This window comes from Metarhizium acridum (assembly GCF_019434415.1).
Source record: "Metarhizium acridum strain ARSEF 324 chromosome Unknown scaffold_578, whole genome shotgun sequence".
NCBI classification, from domain to species: Eukaryota; Fungi; Ascomycota; class Sordariomycetes; order Hypocreales; family Clavicipitaceae; genus Metarhizium; species Metarhizium acridum.
Window position 1 is genome coordinate 254,296 of NW_027094046.1, and position 20,217 is coordinate 274,512.

A 20,217-nucleotide genomic window follows, 5' to 3' on the forward strand; every position below is an offset into this window, starting at 1 on the left:
AATAGTAAAAAGTGGGACATTTTAAAGAGCTAATTTAGCTCTTTTTAATAATATAAAATTTTCCCTTATAACCCTTATAATTAGCCTTATAATTCTAAGTTAAAAAAACAAGGGTCTTTTTTACTTAAAATACAATTATAGGTATTTTACTAATGTAATGTAATGTATTTAAATACAATACACGAAAAAACAATATAATACAAAATATAATACACAATACACTTGTATTTACTATATTCGTAAGAGCTCTGCTAATAGCTAGGTTTAACCTAAAGTTAAGGTAATTTAATGTAAAGAACGCCTTTCTTTACGTGAAACGTAATAAGTATATAATACTAGTAACCTATAAGCTTCTCTTAGAATTTAAAAAAGAGGAATTTTACGTAAAACTATTATAAGCTTTATATAAATTACGTAACTTATTAAGCCTTTAATTTAAAGAATTAAGTATAATATTAAAGAAGTATAAGCTTACTTTTAATATAAAAGAGTCTTATATCTTTTACTTAAAAGCTTAAAACGTGTTTTTAATTTTCTTTATAAATAATATTATTCTTACTTATTATAAGAATAATAAGAAAGTAATAAATCGCGTAATTAATAGCTTAAAAGAAGTATATAATTTAAAGAATAAAGGTAAAGCACGCTTCTTTCTTAAAATATAAATTATTAAAGATTATAAAAACAAGAAAATTTACTTAAGTTATAAGGCTTATATTAATAAGATTAGCGAAAAATTTAGCTAAGTATAAAAAGACACGTTTTTAGCTATATTAATTCTAGTTATAAAGCTAATTACGCGTATTAAAGAGGTAATTAAGTAAAAGATTAAAGGGTATTAAAAAAAGGTTAAATTAGTATTATATATAATAATTATAATAAGATTAAATATAACGTTTACCGTATTAAAGCTCTTTTAATTTCTTATAAACCTAAGCTTTAAGTATTAAAAGGCTATAAATTAAGCTATCTAATATTTAGCTATTATAAGTAAAGTTACTCTTTATTATAATAAGACTAGGGATATTAAGGTATTAAAAATTACGAGTAATACTTTCTATATAAACGATTTAATTACTCGTAAATTATTATAAGGTTACCTTATAATATTATTTAAAGAACCTATTATATAAAAGATAACGCGTTAATAAATAATAATTACGTTTATAATTAAAGTAAAGCTACTTACTTTATAATAAATAATAAAGGAAATAATAGCTTTAAAGCGCCTTTTTCGTAATATTAAATTTAACTTATAATAAGACTATAATATTTATTATAATAATTAATAGACTATACGCTTAATACTTAATATAAGCGAATAAATTAATACTTATTTATACTATATAAATATTTATTTAATATAATTAAAGTAAAAATATAAAAAGAGAAGCTTTAAAGTATTATACCTTTTTATAATAAATATACTAGTAAATAGTTTTATAAAGGCACTTAATAAGTAATAATTTAAACACTTTAAAAGTCTATTAAATTTAATAGATTTACGAATATAACCTAATATTTATAAGCTACACGTATAAAAGAACTATTAAAGAGAGGTATAAGATATATTTACCTTATAAATATAAGATTACTCTTCTCTTTTAAGGTAAGATATAATAAAAGGTAAATATAACTTTTTAAGGCTTTAATATTACGTAAAAGTAAGTATAACTTATATTATAATAATACTTAATTAAGAAAAGAACTTATTTACTATAATATTAATTATAGCTTTTACACGAGCCTTTTTACGATTTAACGCTATTAAAAAGCTCTTAATAGTAACGTTAGCTCTAGTATTATAGGACTTAATATCTTTATAAATAAAGTCTAGCTTTACTAAGAGATTAAGTTATAATTATAATACCTTTTAATATTAATTATATATTTATATACTTAAATAAGCGTTTAAATTATAATATTAAAGCGAGAAAAATTAATCTTTTTATTAATATTTAACGTTAATAATATTCGCTTAACTATAAGAACTAGAACGAGATTATTAATATAAGGTTAGCGTTTATTTAAGGTATATTAAGTATAAAAATTAAAGAAGATAACGGAAAATAAGCTTATTAAAGCGTATAAGTGCAGAGCATTAACTGTAGTGTAGTTTTGTAGTTTTATAGTTTTTGTAGTTTCGAATATAAAAATTTATATTAAATCTAATAAAATACTTATAAGATTATAAGTTTTACGGATAAATAGTATAAATCTTCTACTATAAGCTAACATAAAAAAGTGGGTCCTTATAAGCTCTTATAAGCCTAGAACTGTAAAAACTACAAAATGTAGTTTTTGTAGTGTAGTGTAGTGTAGTGTGTTTTTAGAAAATTACATAATCTAGTTTTTAAGCTTGTAATAAGCTGGAAGGACCCACTTCTTTATGTGAGCTAATTAGTTATAATATTAGCTAATTTATGTATTTATTATTATAATTCAAGTATTTTATTAGATTTATTATTAATTATTTAAGCTTTTTTGAAAATTAAAAATGTAGTTTTCTTGTTAATGCTCTGTATAAGTGTAATTACTAGTTTTATACGAATAATAGCGCTTTAATTAACCTTTAATTACCTTATAATACTAACCTTTTCCTTTACTAGTAATAGCTACCTAAATATAACCCTTATAAGGGATATTATAAAGTATATTAGGCTTAAAGGTAATAGCTTAAAAGCGTATTAATAAATTTAATTAATATATTAATAGCTTAAAAAATATAATACTAATAGTTTCTTAGCTTTTTTAATAATTAATTAACGTTTAATATATTAAGCTTTATTAACCTCTTATTATTAATTATTAAAGTAATTAAGTAATTTAATAGTAACTTTAATTATTTTATTAAGAGAAGAAGGCTTTATATTAAAAGCCTTTAAAAGTAAGTAATAAGAGCTTAATAATTATTATTAAAAGGTATTTAATATATTTTATATACTTTAATAACCTTAAGGTAATACGCGCTTTTAAACTTATATAATATTAGTTAAAATATAATTATAATTAAAGAAGTAATATATAATAAAGAAAAAAGAAGCTAATAATACTAATAAGCTACACGTATAAAAGTAAAATAAGTATAATTAATAAGAATATATAGCTTATATTTAACTTACCTTAATAAATAAAAGGTTAATAAGTTAACTCTTAATTAATAAAAGATTATATTAATTAAAACGCTAAGAAAAGATAAGATATACGTAATTAAGCTTATAATTATACTCTTAATACTTAATTAAGTATTTAAATAAGAAAAATAATACTTATAATAGCTTTAATAATAGGCTTAATTAAGAGGTATATTAAAATAAATTACTTATTATAAGTATAAATTATATACGTATAATTAAATAAGAGTAAACCCTTAATTATAAGTAAATAACCCTAATAATAAGCGCACTTATAAAAAGAGCGCATATAATTCTCTCTTTTATAACTAGACATAAACTTATATATATATTATCGTTACAATTAGTGCCCTCTAAAGTGTGACAGGAATTGAGAGAAGGAAAAAGCGGGGCGCCGTTAATGCACTAAGTCCCGGCCCTGGTCTTCGCATCCTGGCCTTGACAACTTCACTTCGTCCACGTCCATCCTTCACTCGAACAAACATTCCGTCATTGGCTAACATTCATGTCCCACCCCGTCATGAACAGATGGTGCGTCGACTCAGATAGAGAATTGCCATGGAGCATGCTACCCGGCCCTTGACAAAGCGGCCCAGGGCCGTGCAGGCGTGTAACGCATGCAGGCAGACCAAGTCCAAGGTAAATCTCAATCTCCCATATCCTGTGCTCCTCGGTGTGATACTGCCTGCTCACGTTCGATAGTGTGATGGCAGACATCCGTCCTGTGAGCGATGTATAAGGTGTAATATCACTTGCGAATACACGCAAAACAGTCGAGACAGGCGCATGGACCGGCAGGAAGAAAAACGGTAGGCGGCCTTCCGTCTCCAGCGAACAAGACTTTGAACGCCAGTTCCCCTTACCATTGTATGTGAATACTGAGTTTTGAACAAGAGCACATCTCGCATTAGCAAATCGAGTCCGAGAGTTGGAAGCCCAATTGGCTCTAGCAAAGCAGACCCAAGCACAGGACGCCATCTCGCCCAGCAGTCATGGCGGCAGCGTGTCTTCCCCGGCCCATGCCAATACTGGCAGTGTGAACCCCGAGGGTGCAGTTGACTCCAGTGCCGATGCAATAGCAACCGGTCTCTTTGATGACCAACCCGGAAATGCCGACATAGGCTACTTTGGTAAGAATGATACCTGGACAACATGGAAGTGTAGAAAAGGGAGCGCGGACTGACCTTTGCAAATGCTCTAGGTGCCAGCTCAAATCATGCCTTCTTTTGGTCTTTGACATCGTCCTTGGAGGAGCTGAACAAGAAGGAGCCTGGGCGACAGAATGTTCCTCTCCGGCAGGTCGGCGGAAATGACGGGCCAAGACGGCTTCCCTTGCCGCCGCTTAAAGTGGTGACAGCAGAACGGCAACCATTACCCCAAGAAGACTCATTTCCTGGACGAAAACTAGCCATTGATTGGGTCAATAGATTTTTCGACACAGTGGCGCCCGTTCTCCCCTTTGTCAACAAATTCATGTTGATTCGGGAGATTGACCTAATTGATTCTCGGACCGGCACTTGGCAATCGTGTCCTTCTAATACCCAGGCCCTGATGAGTATCGTCTTTGCCCATGCATTGGATATATCTGAAGACGGTGCGTCGGAGCCATTTTACCGCCGAGCCTTGGGCCTGTTGGATGAGAAAGGACTCTATCTGCCGACTATTGAAGCCCGTAAGTACCTTGACCCTTCTACTACGGGCTGATTCTTGCACACATGGGAATGCTGATTTTGGTTAGTCCAAGCGCTGCTACTCCTGGCAAACTTTCAACAGAATAGCCAACGGGCACAAGAGAGCATCACCACTCATTTTCGTGCCGTCAAAGCTGCCTATCAGCTTGGTGTCCACTCACCATCTTCGTACCGTCGATTTGGAAACAGGGACAATGAGCTGCGCTCCTTGCTTTGGTTTGCAGTTATAAATGAGGACCGGTACGGATCATCAACTGTCGTGATACGATGATAAAACTAATTGCTTCCAGAATAATTGGTTCTGGTTTGGGCCGCCCATTTCTCGTTCCCGCCCAACATATTCAGACCAAACTCAAAGATCTGATGAGCCATGGACACACCGGACAAGGTGACGATTCCAAACTTGGACGGCTGAGTCTATCTCACTTTCGGCATGTAATGTAGGTTGCAATTCACAAGTGCACATTCTTGCTCTGACAGGCGGCTGGTAGCAAATATCATGAGATTATCGGCAACGTGGTTGAGGTTATGCACAACTCAAATATCACATCGACCAATGATCTCACCCTGAGTGAGCTTGTACCCCATGTCATGGAATCGCTGCGGAAGCTAGAAAACCTTCGAAAAGATGCAGCACCTTACACACTACCCGTATCGGGCGCGACTGTCGATTCATGGCTGGCTAAGGACCTCGATGAACACAGGTATACAATACTGAGCTCTTTGTATCATTACCGCGTCACCATGCTGGTCAATGCACCGCTGCTATTGGCGGTATTGTGGCATGTCTCGACTACTGCAGAACCAGGCGACTCTCATCTCCACATCAACATTGCCGTGTCCATCTTGCAAGCGTATTTGCAGATCATCAACGACTTTCACACCCTGCTTTGCACCATCTTGAGGATCCAGCGGTCATTTTTGAGGCAAAATGCCGTGTGGTGGCTGTGCAACTATATGAGTGAGTTTGAAAGGAGTCTGCCATGGGCCGTGCTAATCCGTGTCAGTGGTGTCGATAAATCTTCATCTATTTGGTTTATGGCTGATATCGTCCAAAAAACCGGACACATTGCCGCCACTGGGGATGACAAGCGTCCAAATTGAAAATCTGATGCGGCGAGCTTTGGATACGCTAAGATTGGTAGGCGGGACCAGTATAATGAGCAGGAAGGCTCACCGCTGTTTGCAGCAATACCTTGACTCTTTCACCAAAGGTACGCGTACTCCCTGTCTCGTGTCACAAAGGATATAGCTTATAGCGGGTATTAGATGTCGAAATGCAGAACCGGATTGACATGGAGCCTCCTGTGCTTACGGAGACGACTAGGCCGTGGCCGTATGGTCTTCCCTCTGGCGGCATGGTATGGGATGGCAACATGGACGACCTCATGGCGGGTTTGAGGGCGGAGGACTTTCTCGGGGATGATATTTTTGCCATGAGTTACAATATTAGTGATTTCGATGCAACGGGATTTATATGATGTACAACAGTCAATCTATATGCAACTAATTACATGTCGTGCATGCCATTGTGGAAACATTGACGAACGGATCTGTCTCCCCAGTAGGCACAAACAGCAAAACATCGCTCTCCGTTGCTGTGATGGCCAATGGGCCAGCTGATCTGCTGGCGTCATCGTCAAATTGCTCGTGTCTGTGTTGATGAATGCTTGGAGAAATGAAAGGGCACCCCGAGACGGCAACTGCATGGACACGGGGCATCTCCTCGCCATCCTGATTGGGTCGCATCATGGCCTGCCCTTTGTGGTTCATGTGGAGACGGCCTGCCGCGCATGCACAAGTGGTCATCGGTGGTGGTAGTACATTCATCCAACCCGAGTACTCATTTCCAGAAAATACCCTTGGTCGGCTTCAACCTCAATCCCTTCAATAACCGTCACTCCATGTTGGCCGTCATAGGAGCCGACCATGAGCGACCACGGGGACGAGGAAGACCGTCGCCTCTTGGATGAGTCGTTGGCGGTTGATGCCGTATCTCACGAATACGACATTGGAGCCAAGAGTCAACCTGGTCGATCAGCAGCCTCTTCCATATGGACCTCGCTAGGGTTTGTCTTCGTTGTCGCGCTTTTGGCAATGCCGCTTTTGGGATACGTGCGCCATCTTGAGCCGGCATTAGCTCCCAGTTCCCCTGTGCAACAGCTTGCGATTCCACTGCACCCCGAGAGGCATATATGGCGAAGCGCAAAGACACTGGAGTTCCAGTGGAATGTGACTCTGGGAACTATGGCGCCGGATGGCGTTGAGAAGCAGGTGTACCTTGTGAATGGTTTGTCTCTCGCAACATGGTTCTGCCTTGCTTCGATTCCATGCGTTCGTGAAACTAATCTGATCGAAAGGCGCATTTCCGGGCCCGACAATCGAAGCCCGCTCTGGTGACAGGGTCATTGTCCACGTGCACAATAGCCTGGCGGATGAAGGTCTGGCAATACACTGGCATGGGCTACGAATGAAGGGCTTCAATTCCATGGATGGCGCCATCGGCTTCACGCAGTGTCCTATTGTCGCGGGCCGTGACTTCAAGTACGACTTCAAGATTGGTGACGATGAGCACGGCACCTTTTGGTGGCACAGCCACGCCGAAGTCCAGAGGGGCGATGGATTATACGGGGGGTTCGTCATTCACCAACCTGGTGTTCGACCAAAGCACCAGGAGGCTCTCATCCTCGTGGGTGACTGGTTTCACCGCAAGCAGACGGACGTGTTCAACTGGTACTTTGACTGGGGAAGCGTGGGAAACGAGCCAGTGCCGGATTCTCTGCTAGTCAATGGCCGCGGTCGGTATAATTGCTCCATGGCGGTTCCTGCACGCCCCGTCGTCTGCACACAGCGATCCAGTGAGGATCTGCTGCCCTTGCTGCATCGGAGGCCCAAGGACGCGGTGAAGCTGAGGGTGGTGAATACTGGGACGGTGGCCGGCGTGACTCTCAAAGCGGATGGAGCGACAATGCAGCCCGCGGCGGTTGATGGTGGTTTCGCAGTTGAGGAGCGACCCGGCCGCTCGGTGGGTATTCTGTATCCCGGCGAAAGGGCAGATCTGTTGGTGAGATGGGACGGCGTTGGTGAACAAAACAATCAGCTTCATGTTGAGCTGGATGACGAGTATGCCGCTTCCGAACCATCTAAACGGACGTGCTTTTGCTGAACATTGCACAGAAACTTTGGCGGATTTCCGAATCCAGCCCTGGACCCAAACCATAGCTTCGATGTCTTTCCTCCCAGTTTCGAAACCAGGCAAGAAAATAGCCCCCCTATCCTCTTACCCGACGACGACCAACACCGTGATCTCACGAATCTCACGGCCGCCGCCACATCAACAGACGTATTAGCCCCCAAGGCCCAGGAAACAATGGTCCTGTACTTTAAAACGCAAATGCTCTCCCGCTTCCAGAATAAGCCCATGGGCTTTGTCAACAACACCTCCTGGAAGCCGCAAAATCCACCGCTTTTAGCAACAGACCGCAGCCTCTGGGACGCAGACCAATTCATCCCCTTTATTAATTCTTCGAGGACGAGGGATGTTGACATAATAGTCAATAATCTAGATGATGGGGCACACCCGATTCATCTCCACGGGTACTCATTCTACGTCTTGTCGTCATTTAGAGCCGAGGGCCGAAATGGATGGGGCAGTTATAACCCCTTCGAGTCGGCGGCCCCTGTGCCGCCAAATCTTGTTAACCCCGTTCGGAAAGATACAGTTAGCGTGCCCAGAAGGGGACATGTGGTTATTCGAGTGAGAGCGGATAATCCCGGTGTGTGGATGATGCATTGCCATATGCTCGTGCATATGGGCACTGGGATGGTGACGGGGCTGCACGTGGAGGGCAGCGAGAAGCATGTCGGTGTGGAAAGGGCGAGTAGATTGTGTAAATAGATTTATAACCAGTGGCATTTAGCGTGCCCAATATTGAACGGCTGCCGTCTTGACCGGTCGTTGTGCTCGACACGGATACCATGGGGTACGGGCCCGGGCCCACGCGCATAGTGAGGCTGGTCTTACAAAGATGTTGGCCTCAATGCTGGCAACCACTTTTAGTACGCGTGATAGATGAAGAAATTGGCACATGAGTGAGTTGGAGCGTGGGTTTCTGAATGTGTTGCCAAGGTACCATGCTGGAAGCTGGCAATCGCGGAGGGACATGGGGGTAACTTATACTAGTTGATCAACGAGCCAGTACAACGGGGACGATTCACAAATGTGAATTCGAGACAAATAACATAAAGTACCTAGGCTTGGAAGCAGGAAAAGGAATCAGGGTTAACCCAGAGAAGGTCCAAGCTATCTAGTTTAGAAGGTTATGACCTGGAAGGGACCTTTCATGCGTTGTGCGTGCTTGTATTCTTGCTGGTTAATACTAACTAAAAGACCAGTTGATTCTATCAGAAGGGGCCGAATCCGGCCTGCTGGCTGCGGGCTGCTTCTATATACTGTCTAAATACCTAGTTCTTGAACGCAATATAGGGATTAAAGATGGTAAGAGGAGTGAGATGTTTGTTCCTACATTTTCTTAAAACGCTAGGATTCTAATAGCTCTTGCTAAAAGACATACTTGATAAAAGTTTTGTTAGATATAAAGTATTTGACTAGCTAATATAACTGAAGTATAATTTTAACACTAGAATTTATAATATAATCATCTTTTAGTCTTTTAGTACTATTAGATGTTAACTAGTTATTAATATACTTGGCTGAAATATTATCTTACACCTGAGTACTTTTACTCGTCGGTGTCACTGGAACTAAAAGTTATAATGCAAGACTGTGACAAGGACTCAGTGAGGGCCTGGAGTAATGAATCAATTCGTCTAATAACAGTATTTGGTATGAAAGATCCTTGATTTTCATCAAGTCCGAGATGACCGAAGAGCTTTATTTGTACAAGAAGCGGCGAGAGCATTCTGCTCTAGGTCTTCTGATCATAGCCCTCACTGAGCACTTGTCACGTTATAATAGAAGACATATGTCGATGAGACGTAGCATTAAAGTTTGCGCAGTTCTCGTACAGATATCACGGATAGAAACTCGGTTAGATCAACATGCGTAAAATGACAAGCATTTTCCCTTTGTTTACCGACACCGCCCATCGAAAAGATCGGGCGCAGTTCCTTTGCTACTACGCATGAATAGACTAGTCCACACCACATGTAGCTAAAGAATACTTGAAATCCTTTATTCGCCTTGGAAGCAAGAACAAATACCCGCTAGTAGCCGGCCGAACTTCAAATCTAGCAGAGAACTCCATACAACTACCACAGCTTACCCCAGATTGAGCCGCGGATGAATCGAAGCTCTACAATGCCGGCAATAAAGAATCCCTATTACCTCGACGAGATTATTTTGCCGCCTCGCTAAGGCGGTCCTTGGAATCAATGAACCCAAAGAGATTTCTCGTATATCGATCAAACTGAGAAGCCGTCGGTATTAGCACGCCACCCAACAACCATGAGTCCACTCATTCCCCGTGAAGACCGGTTGAACTTACAGCCCCATCTCTGCTGTTCCTTATGCGACCAATTGGCTCGTCGAGCTTGTTGATTTCCTCGACTAGTTTATCATCTGGTGCTGCCTCAATAGCAGCCGCCCTTTCCTTCAGGAGGTCGATGGTCTGCTGCCAGCCGTCGCCCTACAAGTAGCCCGTCGAATATTAGCGTGGTTGCTGGTAAACCATGGATTTGGTGGCCTATAGACTGGATGCAGACGTACCGTGCTCTTCTGCCTCTCGTCCTTGGCCTGTTGGAATTTTTCAATCAGATTGTTCAACTCCTGAATCTCACTCTTGACTTTGTCCTTGTCGACGCGCTTGCTGAGGGATGGTTCCCCAAGTGGACTGGCGGCGGCCACTCCCACGAGCGCAGCAACAAGGGTGTAGGAAAACTTCATTTTGAGCTTGATGGGTACACTTGAATAGCGGTGCCTTGATAGTAGAGATAATAACTGTTTGTGAAAATGGTTGTGTGCAATTGAGTTGCGGAAGCTTCTCGAGGTCGGGCGTCGGGCTGCCTTATATCCCCTCGGAAGAGGTCGTTGAAAGACTCGAGTGTCTGGTTAAGCTTGGCAGAAGCTAAGGCTCATGGTAATATGCAGTGCAGATTTCGTCACTGCAAATTAGTTTTGCAAGTACGTTTGGGTTGGCAACATAGTTTTGCGCGAGTCAATCCCAGACACGTTCGAGCTCATTTTGCTGCAACAATCGGCGAGACCGGCCAAGAGTAACATGTCCAAAACTGGTTTTGGTGTGCTGAAATTACTCGTGTCTTTATCGTGTGCAACTCGGTGTATACCTTGGCCCCTGGTGCCAACTATTACTAATGATCAAGGCACGAGCAAGCAACATGTCGGTTTCATGGAACCGGCTGATGCAGTGGTTCTCGAAGTTTCACGGTTGCCCCGGACTCCATGGATTGGCCATGGCGTATTCGTTTCCCATTGGTTCGGCATCGATTATGCCCGTTTCTTGGCAGGGTCTCGCGTGGACGCATTACGCATTGGCCGAGCCAGCGACAACCTTACACCCAAGTTTCAATGTTACCTCGTGATGGAGTCCACCATTAACCGCGAGCGACCCTATGCATATGTGTTTCTAAAAAGCTTATATATCCTGATATCTATCCCATTTTGGGTTGGTACTAATATAACTATTACATGCTAGGTTACTAAACTTCAACATGGTCACGTTTCCCACCTAATCTGTAACACAACTCTGCAGATCTCAATACATTATTCTGCCAAGACGGTCGTAGGGTATCCGTGCTGCATTGTCGAATTTTTTTTGCCAAGAGAAACGAGAATTATTATCCTGCCGGCTTCGGTCGCTGATTCGGCGCCGAATGGTTCGCTTTAACTATTATTCGTACTCCGCAACAGATTAATTATATGCAACAAGCAAGTTCCTTGCCATGGGATGGGAATTGGGCAGTATAATTGAACCGAGACCGGGCAAATGAGGCTTCAGCGGCACTGATATAGTTGCCGATGCCGAACCGTGTTGCGCGATTATGCGCGGCGTTTAGGCCCAAGAGCAGGGTTGCAAGAAACAGCAAAAAGCCTCGTCTTCAAGACCATTTTGTAGATTTAGCCGTATTAGCAAATCAATATATATGGGCGGGCGTAAGAAACGTGTATTAAGCTTGACCCGTACGTTCCCTGTAAAAATCAATGGTTGAACATTGCCCCTGACGCCCGGCAATCCAACCACCCGCCACGTCGCGACTATCCCAAGATATCTCACAACATATTTCCCAGGGAACAGAACACCTACGGGATCCGGCTCATTGAACATGTCACGTTGCGGCACCAACGCCACTTTGAGTGCGGTGGTCTCATCGTGGCGTCTGCCTCATCCCATCATCCCACAGCGTCAAGGCCAAACCAGCCTGATCCGACCGGCTATACCATTAAATTGTCTTGCCAACCTTCTACCGGTCGGCGTAGAAGCTATTCATCCTCCTAAAATCTCCCGCTTAACACACCCAGGCTCAATGATCACAACCCACCCAAAATGTCAACCGGCAGTAAACCATTTTCCCGAATCGCAGTTGTAGGCGTCGGAGAAGTCGGCGGAGCAGCTGCATTCGCGCTCGTCATTTCCTCCTTAGCCAGCGAACTGCTGCTCGTCGACATCAACACGACGCTGCGAGATGGCCAGGTTCGCGACCTGTCCGACGTGGCTTACAGTTCCAACAGCGTGACGCGCGTGCGGGCAGCCACGCACCACGAGGCAGGGCAGTGTGACATTGTCGTCATTACCGCCGGATCAAAGTGTGTGCTGGGTAGGAAAATTCCACAACGTTCACACCCTTGCTGATGTTGACTTGCGCTTCATGCCAGGCCAGCCGAACCTCGAGCGTGTATACCGCAATGTGTCCATTATAAGAAACGTGGTCGACGCCATGAGGCCCATCAGGCAAGACGCCATTGTAGTCGTCGTTTCGAACCCGGTGGACTTGGCTACGACTCTGGTCCTCGAGCTCTCCAAGCTGCCCAAGTCGCAGGTCCTCGGCGCCGGCACCTTTCTCGACTCCGTGCGGATCCGGGGCATGATTGCCGACGAGATTGGGGTATGAAGCTTCCTACGACTATACGTGATTTTGCACTAAATTAAGCCAGGTGGCGGCGAATTCCCTGGATGTCTATGTGCTGGGCGTGCACGGGGACCCCCAAGTTGTGGCATGGTCGACGGCGACAATCGGCGGCGTTGCCATTGACAAGTCGCTGCAGTATAGTAATCAGATTGACCATGAAAAGGTAGCGCAGGAATGCAAGGACCGGTCGCGGAGCATCATCCGAGCCAAGGGCGCCAATCCGTTTGGCATCAGCTCCATTGTCTGCAGCATTTGCGCCTCGATACTCCTGGACAAGCGCAACGTTCGTCCGGTTAGCTGCTTCCGGCCGGGATACGGCTGCTGCTTCAGCTGGCCTGTTGTTCTGGGGAGAAAGGGCATCATGAGGGCCATGGACGTGCCGCTGAATAATGAGGAGAGGGCCGAAATAGACGAGACGGCCAAGACACTGAAGGCCACGGTTGCTCATGTTCTTGCTGATGGATAGGCTTGGGGTGTGAGAAGCGGGTGTCATCTTCCGGGTTCATTACTTGTGAGTCTTTTTGGTGGCTTAACAGGGCCTGAAGTGCAACTGTTGAAGTGCGCTCAACTTGGGATCGAAATGTGTTTCATTCCGCGGCTGGCGGCAGCTTGTGGTCGAATTGTTGTCATGGAACCTGACTATATTTCATATGCGTGGTATATGGAAATCTCAGTGATTCTACTACTTTGCATGTGGAGAATGACATCTTCAACTATGGTAGGATATACTTACCTATTCAGGAATATATACTAATGTATTATAATATAAAGCGTGATAGTCGAGTACACGATTTGGTTAAATTCTTTTACCGCCCACTGTAGATAGGCCGTAACTTAGTTCTGTCCGTTCTGGCTTTATAATTACAACTTAGACATGATAAATTTGGGATCGATATCAGCCTGGGGAGTTAAATTGTCATGGAGTAGTCAAAATCACGATTCGCAGAAAACGACGAAAAGGCAAATTTCATAACCATACAACCGTGTGGAAGACGACGCTTGGTTGCGGACAGGAATCTATGTTCCGGTAGTGGTCGTTTACGATGGCACATGTGCCACTGAAAGACCGTGCTCTAATTGCACAGCAATTTGCACCTCTTATATTCCGTTGACAATGTGTAAATAGTTTGTAGTGCGATCATGAATGGCCCTTTTCATAAAAATCATTCAATACATGGAACTACCTCATTTTCTGCAAGTGAAATGCAAACTATCAACAGCACAGCACTTTGAATAATAAGCAGATTCCCCAAAACGCCATATCCAGTGGGATCAATCATCACGTTTATCTCTTGTCGCATAATAAACCAGACCGGGGACCGGGTTTAGAAGCGTACGGATAACGAAGCCTGCTCGCTATCAACCACCTGCTTCTTGACTACCAGAAAACTATCGGGGCTCATGGAGATGGAATTGATGCCCGATTCAACCAGAAACTTGGCCAGTTCCGGATGATACTCGGTGCCTGTCCGCATATGCCAATCTTGCACCCCTTTTCACGCGTCACCGAGATGACATGCCTGAGCATCCACTTGACGGCTTCGTCCTCCTCATCAAACAAGTCAGCCAGCTCGCCCGCGTCGCGGTCAACACCTAGTGTTAGTTGGGTCAGATCGTTGGAATCAATCGAGAATCCATAAAAGTGGTTGGCAAAGTTGACGGCGAGGATCACGTTGGACGGGATCTCGCACATGATGTAGACGAGCAGCCCCTTGTCGCCGCGGACGAGTCCGGTTTCCTCTATTACCTCCAAGACCATCTTGGCCTCATTGACAGTCCGGCAGAAAGGTATCATGACGACGGCATTGGTGAAGCCCATGTCCTCACGGAGGCGCTTGATGGCGCGGCACTCGAGCCCAAACCCTTCCTTGTAGCGCGGCGAGTAGTACCGTGAGGCGCCTGGGAAGCCGAGAATTGGTCCTCCTTGGGTTCAAACTCAGAGCCGCCAATGAGCCGGCATATTCATTGGTCTTGAAGTCGCTCATGCGGATAATGGCCGGCCGGGAACGACCGCCGAGCAGAGGGTCGCGAAGCCCTGGGACAACTTGTCGACAAAGTAGTCTGGCTTTTTGCTGTATACTCCCGTCAGAGTGGTGATTTTCTTCTTTGCTTCTTCGTCTTTGAGCTGGTCAAAGTGGATGAGCGCCATGGGTTGAACCTGGATGGCGTTGCTCATGACAAACTCCATGCGTGCGAGGCCGATGCCGTCGCTCGGGAGTCGCCACCAACGGTACGCCGCGGCTGGATTGGCGAGGTTGAGCATGACTTTGGTCTTCGTCGCCGATAGCCCGGACACGTCCAAGGTCTCCGTGGCGGCATCGGCTGCGCCGTCATACACGAAGCCCGAAGTGCCCTCAGCACAAGAAACGGTGACGTCCTGGCCGCTGTGCAGTACGTACGAGGCATCTCCCGTACAAACTACAGCTGGGAGCCCCAGTTCGCGGCTCACAATGGTAGCATGCGAAGTGCGTCCGCCGTGGTCGGTTATGATGGCCGAAGCCCGCTTCATCGCGGGCACCGAGTCCGGGTCTGTCGTCCCGCTTACCAAGATGAAGTTGTCCACGAACTTGTCCATGTCTCTGGCGTTTTCAACAAGGTAAAGTCTTCCCGAGACGGCTGCGTCACCGACTGAAAGGCCGTTGCGAGGAGACGACCCTTGTTATGCACCTTGTATACCTTGGAGATGGCGGCATCATGACCAGAGTGCACGGTTTCTGGCCGAGCTTGAATTATGAACATCACTCCCGTCGTGCCGTCCTTGGCCCACTCCATATCCATGGGCATACCATAATGGTGCTCAATCGTGTATGCCCAACGTGCGAGCTGGAGAATCTCCTGGTCGCCGAGGACGAAGGGGGCTTGCTCCGCCTTGGAGGTATTGACGTTGCGCGTCATCTTCTCAAGAATCGGGACCAGATTCCGGTCGATCAGGAACGGCTTGAATACTTGGTATTCATCAGGATTGACCGTCTGAACGACATTTTCGCCCAGCCCCCACGCCGTGTTGATAAGCACGATCTTGTCAAACCCGCTCTCCTTGTCTATGGAAAACACGACGCCAGAGCCGCCAATGTCGGAGCGAACCATCTGCTGCACCCCCATCGAAAGCGCGACGCTCATGTGATCGAACCCCTTGGTCTGGCGATAGCTGATGGCACAGTCGGTGAAGAGCGAGGCATAACACCGTCGGCAGGCATCCATGAGCGCATCTTCTCCGGAGACGTTCAAATACGTCTCCTGTTGACCGGCAAAGCTCGCCTCTGGCAAGTCTTCTGCCGTGGCGCTGGAGCGTCCAAGTTCTCAAGTCTGATTTGCCGCAAATCTCGGAATATGCAGTTTTGATAGCAACGGTCGTGCTGCTTGGCCAGGTGTCGCCGAGGAACAGGGTGCGAATCTTGGGACCAGCCTCCCTGAGGGTCAGTTTGCCGTATTGCCCCTCCGCGATCAGTATTGCAACCTGCTCTTGGATGTCGTTTTTTGTCCACGTATTGCCAGTACATGTGGGAAGTTGTTGCGAATCCAGGCGACACTGTGATTCCCTGCTCCGTCAGTGCAGTAACATCTCGCCAATCGAGGAATTCTTGCCACCGACCAAGGGACCACGTTGCCGTCTTCCTTGGTCGAATTTGAGGATTAGTGGTTGCTCAGGGTTCCCATTGCTCGTTTTCTGACGCGTTTCGTGTCCCTGCTTCATCTGGAGTATGCAAGCAATATTTTCAGTATTGGCGGAACGACTGCTTTTTATCTGCGTGACATTTTCTGGAAGAGCTGAATGTGCAGGAACAAAAGATGACACAGGTTAGAGCAGAACATCATCGTCGCCAAAACATGGCAGGAGGGGACGTGCCAGCAGGATGTAGGCCACATACGTCAGCGGAGTTGGGTTTATCATGACATGATATCCTATTGGGGGCGCATGTATGGGCTCAGTGTCAGCCCACTGCATGATAAAGGCACACACGGGAATACCAGGTGATTACTCTGAAGATCCAACTCGATACAATTCTTGATGTTTCTCACAGACTCTTGGTGGTCATGATGCCGAACCATAATCAGCTTGCAATTCCGGGAGCCCGACAATAGTTTTGCAAAAATTATATGGCACGCTTCCAATTGTAGCAAAAGACTCTCAACAGTCTCGTACAATCAACCAGAGTCATGGCTTGTGGCTAGCCCTTACAGAAGCCTTTCGATCATTACATGGACGTCCAGGGTCTGCTCATGGCGGTAAGAGGTCAAGTGACTAAACCAAACATCATATGAGAGGAGACGCCAGCACCGTCTTAATCGGCGTGGGGGAGGCAATGTAATGGGGGAATTTGAAGCTTGCTCCGGAAATGAAAGGCCACAGGACACTTGCTCAGGTTCTCTGCGATCAGGAACTCGAATTGGTGGTCTGATGAAACGAGGAACCCAACGTATGGGATCATGAAATGGCTACCCGGTGTGTGATTGGACTAGCGGCAAGGGAGGTGGTCAAGGTTATCCTATTGAACCGGGAACGAAATATTTTAATTCCGGTTAGGTGTCGGGGTGAAAAGCAATAGATACGTATTCTATCTGGTTTACATTATTCACCCAAAGCCTGTGCTCTGGTAGAATTTTTGCCTCTCAATGCAGCAGTGAAAGAGTCAAGCACCACGTAAATAGAAACTGAGGAATCAAAAGGGAACAACTCCTCGCCGGAAACGATGGACTGAAAGTCAAAGCCTGGGCTTTCTTCATACGGCACGATTGGTCACTTGGATTACAACTGGACAACGATCGGGCAACAAGATGCCCCGGGAACCGGGCAGAGAGAGAATATTTGTTTTCATGAGTAGGTAAAAAGAGTGGAATCATACAAAAAACCAATGTTGTTTGGAATACTACTGCCTTCCAGGCATGTGTTTGCTTTGAAGGAATAACTAGCCTTGACCCGACGGCCTTGCCCGGGACAAAGCGACAATGAGCGGCGTTCTCTTCACAAGTTACAGATCGTCCACAATAGGCTTACGATGACTACCAGGCCAGGGCTCGCGAAGCCTCAACTGATCATGCGTGTGGATCTCGGCCCAGGCCTCGGGGATCTCCTTGACGCCGAGAGCGTCGAGCATGCCCTTGTAAACGGGCACCAGCGAATCCACGTCCAGCTTGTTCTGGCAGTTTCTGCACGCCGCGATGTTGCGGCGGCTGAGCACCGGCTCGCGGCCAATCTCGATCTGCTCCTCGGTGCGCGGGTGGCGGATGTAGGTGCGGATGACGAACGAGCCCGGGTAGTCGGCGCGGCTGACGTTTCTCACGCGCTTGATGGCCGCCATCTCGGCGTCAATGGCCCCCAAGTGGCCGCTCCTTGGTCCCTCGGGAACGTGGTCCAGCGACCCGCGGGCGTAGGTGTAGCCCAGCTGACCCTCGATGTCGGTCACGTCGTCGGACGTGTAGTAGGCGTCGCGAGCGGTGCGGAAGGGATACAAGGGCGTGGTGTTGTCGAGCGTGGTGCCGGGGGCCAGGTACGGGAGGCCGTCGTGCTCTTCCACGACAGTTCCATGGTAGCCCTTGATGACGGTCAGACTGCCGGGCTGGGTCTTGCTCGCGCGCTTCTGCCACGTCCAGAAGACGTAGTCTACGAAGCAGTGGTGGAGGAAGAAGATGGGATCGAAGCCGGCCGTCTCGTTGTCGCCCATGTCGCCGTTGGCGCCCAGGATGGCGTCGGCGTCGTACACACCGCGGTGGTAGAAGCCGCCCACGGCGAGGTGGATGGCGTTGTGCGGCGACTCGAGTGACACGACGTAATCGGGGTTGTGGGAGCCATGGTCCGTGATCCACTGGCATTGCGACGATGTGTTGGAGAAGACGGTGTAGTTGGGCGCGGCGAGGCAGAGACGGAGCCGGGCCGCGACCGAGTACGTGTCAGGGTACATGGTCTTTTCGCCGCCGTCGTGCGTGATCTTGACGGTTCCCTTCAGCCAGGCGGACACGTTGTCGTTGAGTATCTTGTTTCTCGCCTTGGGGTCGTCATACTTGGCGTTGTGCACCTTGGTCTCCTCGGCCTCCTTGGGGGTGCCGACGAGCCCGGAGAGAGGGTAGCGGACTGTCGTATACCCTTCGGGCTTGGTGTACCGATTCCCCGCCACATTCTCGTAGAGCGTCTTTTGCAATGTATACGAGTAGAGCGGGTTGCGAGGACCGCCGTCCAGTGGAAAGGTAGGCGAGGTGAGGATGTCAGGGATGGGATGGTCGAGGTCAAACGTCTCATCCCAGAAAGGAAGCGTGACGTCCTCGCACCCCTCGATGGACCGCAGGGCCTCTTCGAGCCGAAGAAGATAGGCACGATGCCAGGTTGGGAACAGGACATTGCCATGATTGCAATATCCCCCCCACCAGTTGGTGTCAGAGACACCCGGTCCGCGGAAAGGCTCTCCGTGGAAGCCCCCGATCCTGAAGTAGGAGTTTGGGTGGTAGGGCGGTAAAGCCTGGATACCTCTCCATGCCTTGATGAGCTTCTCCAGGACGGAGCGGTCTGTATTGCTGTCATATAGATACTGGATGTGCTGGATGGACTGGCGTATGCGAAGTTTTGCCATTGCGGAGGGAAGAGTCGGTTATCTTGGGTATAATATGGCTTCAATCTTGAGAAAACTAAAATTCACTAGAGAGCTTCAGCTTGTAGCATTGGTATGGCGGCATGTCCTTGGTTCTGCGTCCCATATTCATATTACTTGTGTAAATTTAAAAGCACGGTTCCCGTGCACCTAAGCGTTGCCGGAATACTTACATTTCAAATGGGAACATATATGGACAACGGCTTGGGGAACACAGATGGAGCAGTGGACGGCTGAAAAGAATTCCTGCAACTGTGACGGGAGAGCAAGAGTCTGACATACATACGCGATGTCAGGACCGTACTGCCGGTCTCGGAACTTTGGTGCCAGTGCCGTGTAGTTATATTAATTATATTATAGCATGGGGTGATGACGGTTGCTTTTCGCACCTCCATGTTGTAAACTCGAGTCAGAGTCCTGTCCTTCGCTTAAAGGAAATAATGCCGTGCTACCAACCTCTAGTCCTTTGTGGTGATACACGAATCCCACTGTAATACAACTTATGGGAACCTCCGTTTCTTTGTTACTTTCATAATGAAGGCCATCTGATGCAACACATTTCCCTCTGCACTCCAACGGTACAAGCCGTCAAAATCCACAATGATAAAAACAAGGACTGAAAGGCTTTTGCCGGGCTGACAGCAGCTTCTGCGGCCACACTTGTCCTGAGCCCCGAATGTACTGCGCGTACTGTCGTGGAGAATA

General features: G+C 46.0%; 8 protein-coding genes across 11 annotated transcripts; 3 read left to right on the top strand and 5 right to left on the bottom strand.

The window, feature by feature from the left end:
• The first annotated feature begins 3,604 nt into the window (after positions 1-3,604).
• J3458_021191 (uncharacterized protein) lies at positions 3,605-6,414 on the top strand. Of its 3 annotated transcripts, none has more exons than XM_066122458.1 (8): positions 3,605-3,943; positions 4,029-4,264; positions 4,336-4,806; positions 4,873-5,065; positions 5,116-5,265; positions 5,317-5,786; positions 5,833-6,039; positions 6,095-6,414. In XM_066122458.1, exons 1-8 carry the CDS (start codon positions 3,921-3,923, stop codon positions 6,304-6,306), a joined length of 1,962 nt encoding a protein of 653 aa, XP_065972468.1. In that variant the 5' UTR covers positions 3,605-3,920; the 3' UTR covers positions 6,307-6,414. The 3 variants fall into 3 exon arrangements, with proteins under 3 accessions (XP_065972468.1, XP_065972466.1, XP_065972467.1); XM_066122456.1 differs by having other exon boundaries at positions 3,605-3,773; positions 3,837-3,943; positions 5,317-6,039; XM_066122457.1 differs by having other exon boundaries at positions 3,605-3,773; positions 3,837-3,943; positions 5,833-6,414.
• A 296-nt stretch (positions 6,415-6,710) lies between these two features.
• J3458_021193 (uncharacterized protein) lies at positions 6,711-9,305 on the top strand. Its single transcript, XM_007816104.2, has 3 exons — positions 6,711-7,115; positions 7,186-7,948; positions 8,003-9,305. Exons 1-3 carry the CDS (start codon positions 6,755-6,757, stop codon positions 8,721-8,723), a joined length of 1,845 nt encoding a protein of 614 aa, XP_007814295.2. The 5' UTR covers positions 6,711-6,754; the 3' UTR covers positions 8,724-9,305.
• An 877-nt stretch (positions 9,306-10,182) lies between these two features.
• On the bottom strand, positions 10,183-10,730 carry J3458_021194 (uncharacterized protein; the record flags this gene model as incomplete). The annotated part of the gene is made up of 3 exons (XM_066122459.1): positions 10,183-10,254; positions 10,333-10,473; positions 10,554-10,730. 3 exons carry the CDS (start codon positions 10,728-10,730, stop codon positions 10,183-10,185), a joined length of 390 nt encoding a protein of 129 aa, XP_065972469.1.
• Positions 10,731-12,206: 1,476 nt separating this feature from the next.
• On the top strand, positions 12,207-13,738 carry J3458_021195 (uncharacterized protein). 2 transcript variants are annotated; one of them, XM_066122460.1, is made up of 3 exons: positions 12,207-12,619; positions 12,678-12,907; positions 12,957-13,738. In XM_066122460.1, the coding sequence occupies exons 1-3, from the start codon at positions 12,349-12,351 to the stop codon at positions 13,395-13,397; spliced, it is 942 nt and encodes a 313-aa protein (XP_065972470.1). In that variant the 5' UTR covers positions 12,207-12,348; the 3' UTR covers positions 13,398-13,738. The 2 variants fall into 2 exon arrangements, with proteins under 2 accessions (XP_065972470.1, XP_065972471.1); XM_066122461.1 differs by having other exon boundaries at positions 12,207-12,907.
• Positions 13,739-14,330: 592 nt separating this feature from the next.
• Positions 14,331-14,750, bottom strand: J3458_021196 (uncharacterized protein; the record flags this gene model as incomplete). The annotated part of the gene is made up of 1 exon (XM_066122462.1): positions 14,331-14,750. The coding sequence occupies one exon, from the start codon at positions 14,748-14,750 to the stop codon at positions 14,331-14,333; it is 420 nt and encodes a 139-aa protein (XP_065972472.1).
• A 162-nt stretch (positions 14,751-14,912) lies between these two features.
• J3458_021197 (uncharacterized protein) lies at positions 14,913-15,440 on the bottom strand (the record flags this gene model as incomplete). Its single annotated transcript, XM_066122463.1, has 1 exon — positions 14,913-15,440. One exon carries the CDS (start codon positions 15,438-15,440, stop codon positions 14,913-14,915), a length of 528 nt encoding a protein of 175 aa, XP_065972473.1.
• Positions 15,441-15,472: 32 nt separating this feature from the next.
• Positions 15,473-16,132, bottom strand: J3458_021198 (uncharacterized protein; the record flags this gene model as incomplete). Its single annotated transcript, XM_066122464.1, has 1 exon — positions 15,473-16,132. One exon carries the CDS (start codon positions 16,130-16,132, stop codon positions 15,473-15,475), a length of 660 nt encoding a protein of 219 aa, XP_065972474.1.
• Positions 16,133-17,683: 1,551 nt separating this feature from the next.
• J3458_021199 (uncharacterized protein) lies at positions 17,684-19,494 on the bottom strand (the record flags this gene model as incomplete). The annotated part of the gene is made up of 1 exon (XM_066122465.1): positions 17,684-19,494. One exon carries the CDS (start codon positions 19,492-19,494, stop codon positions 17,902-17,904), a length of 1,593 nt encoding a protein of 530 aa, XP_065972475.1. The 3' UTR covers positions 17,684-17,901.
• Positions 19,495-20,217: the final 723 nt, after the last annotated feature.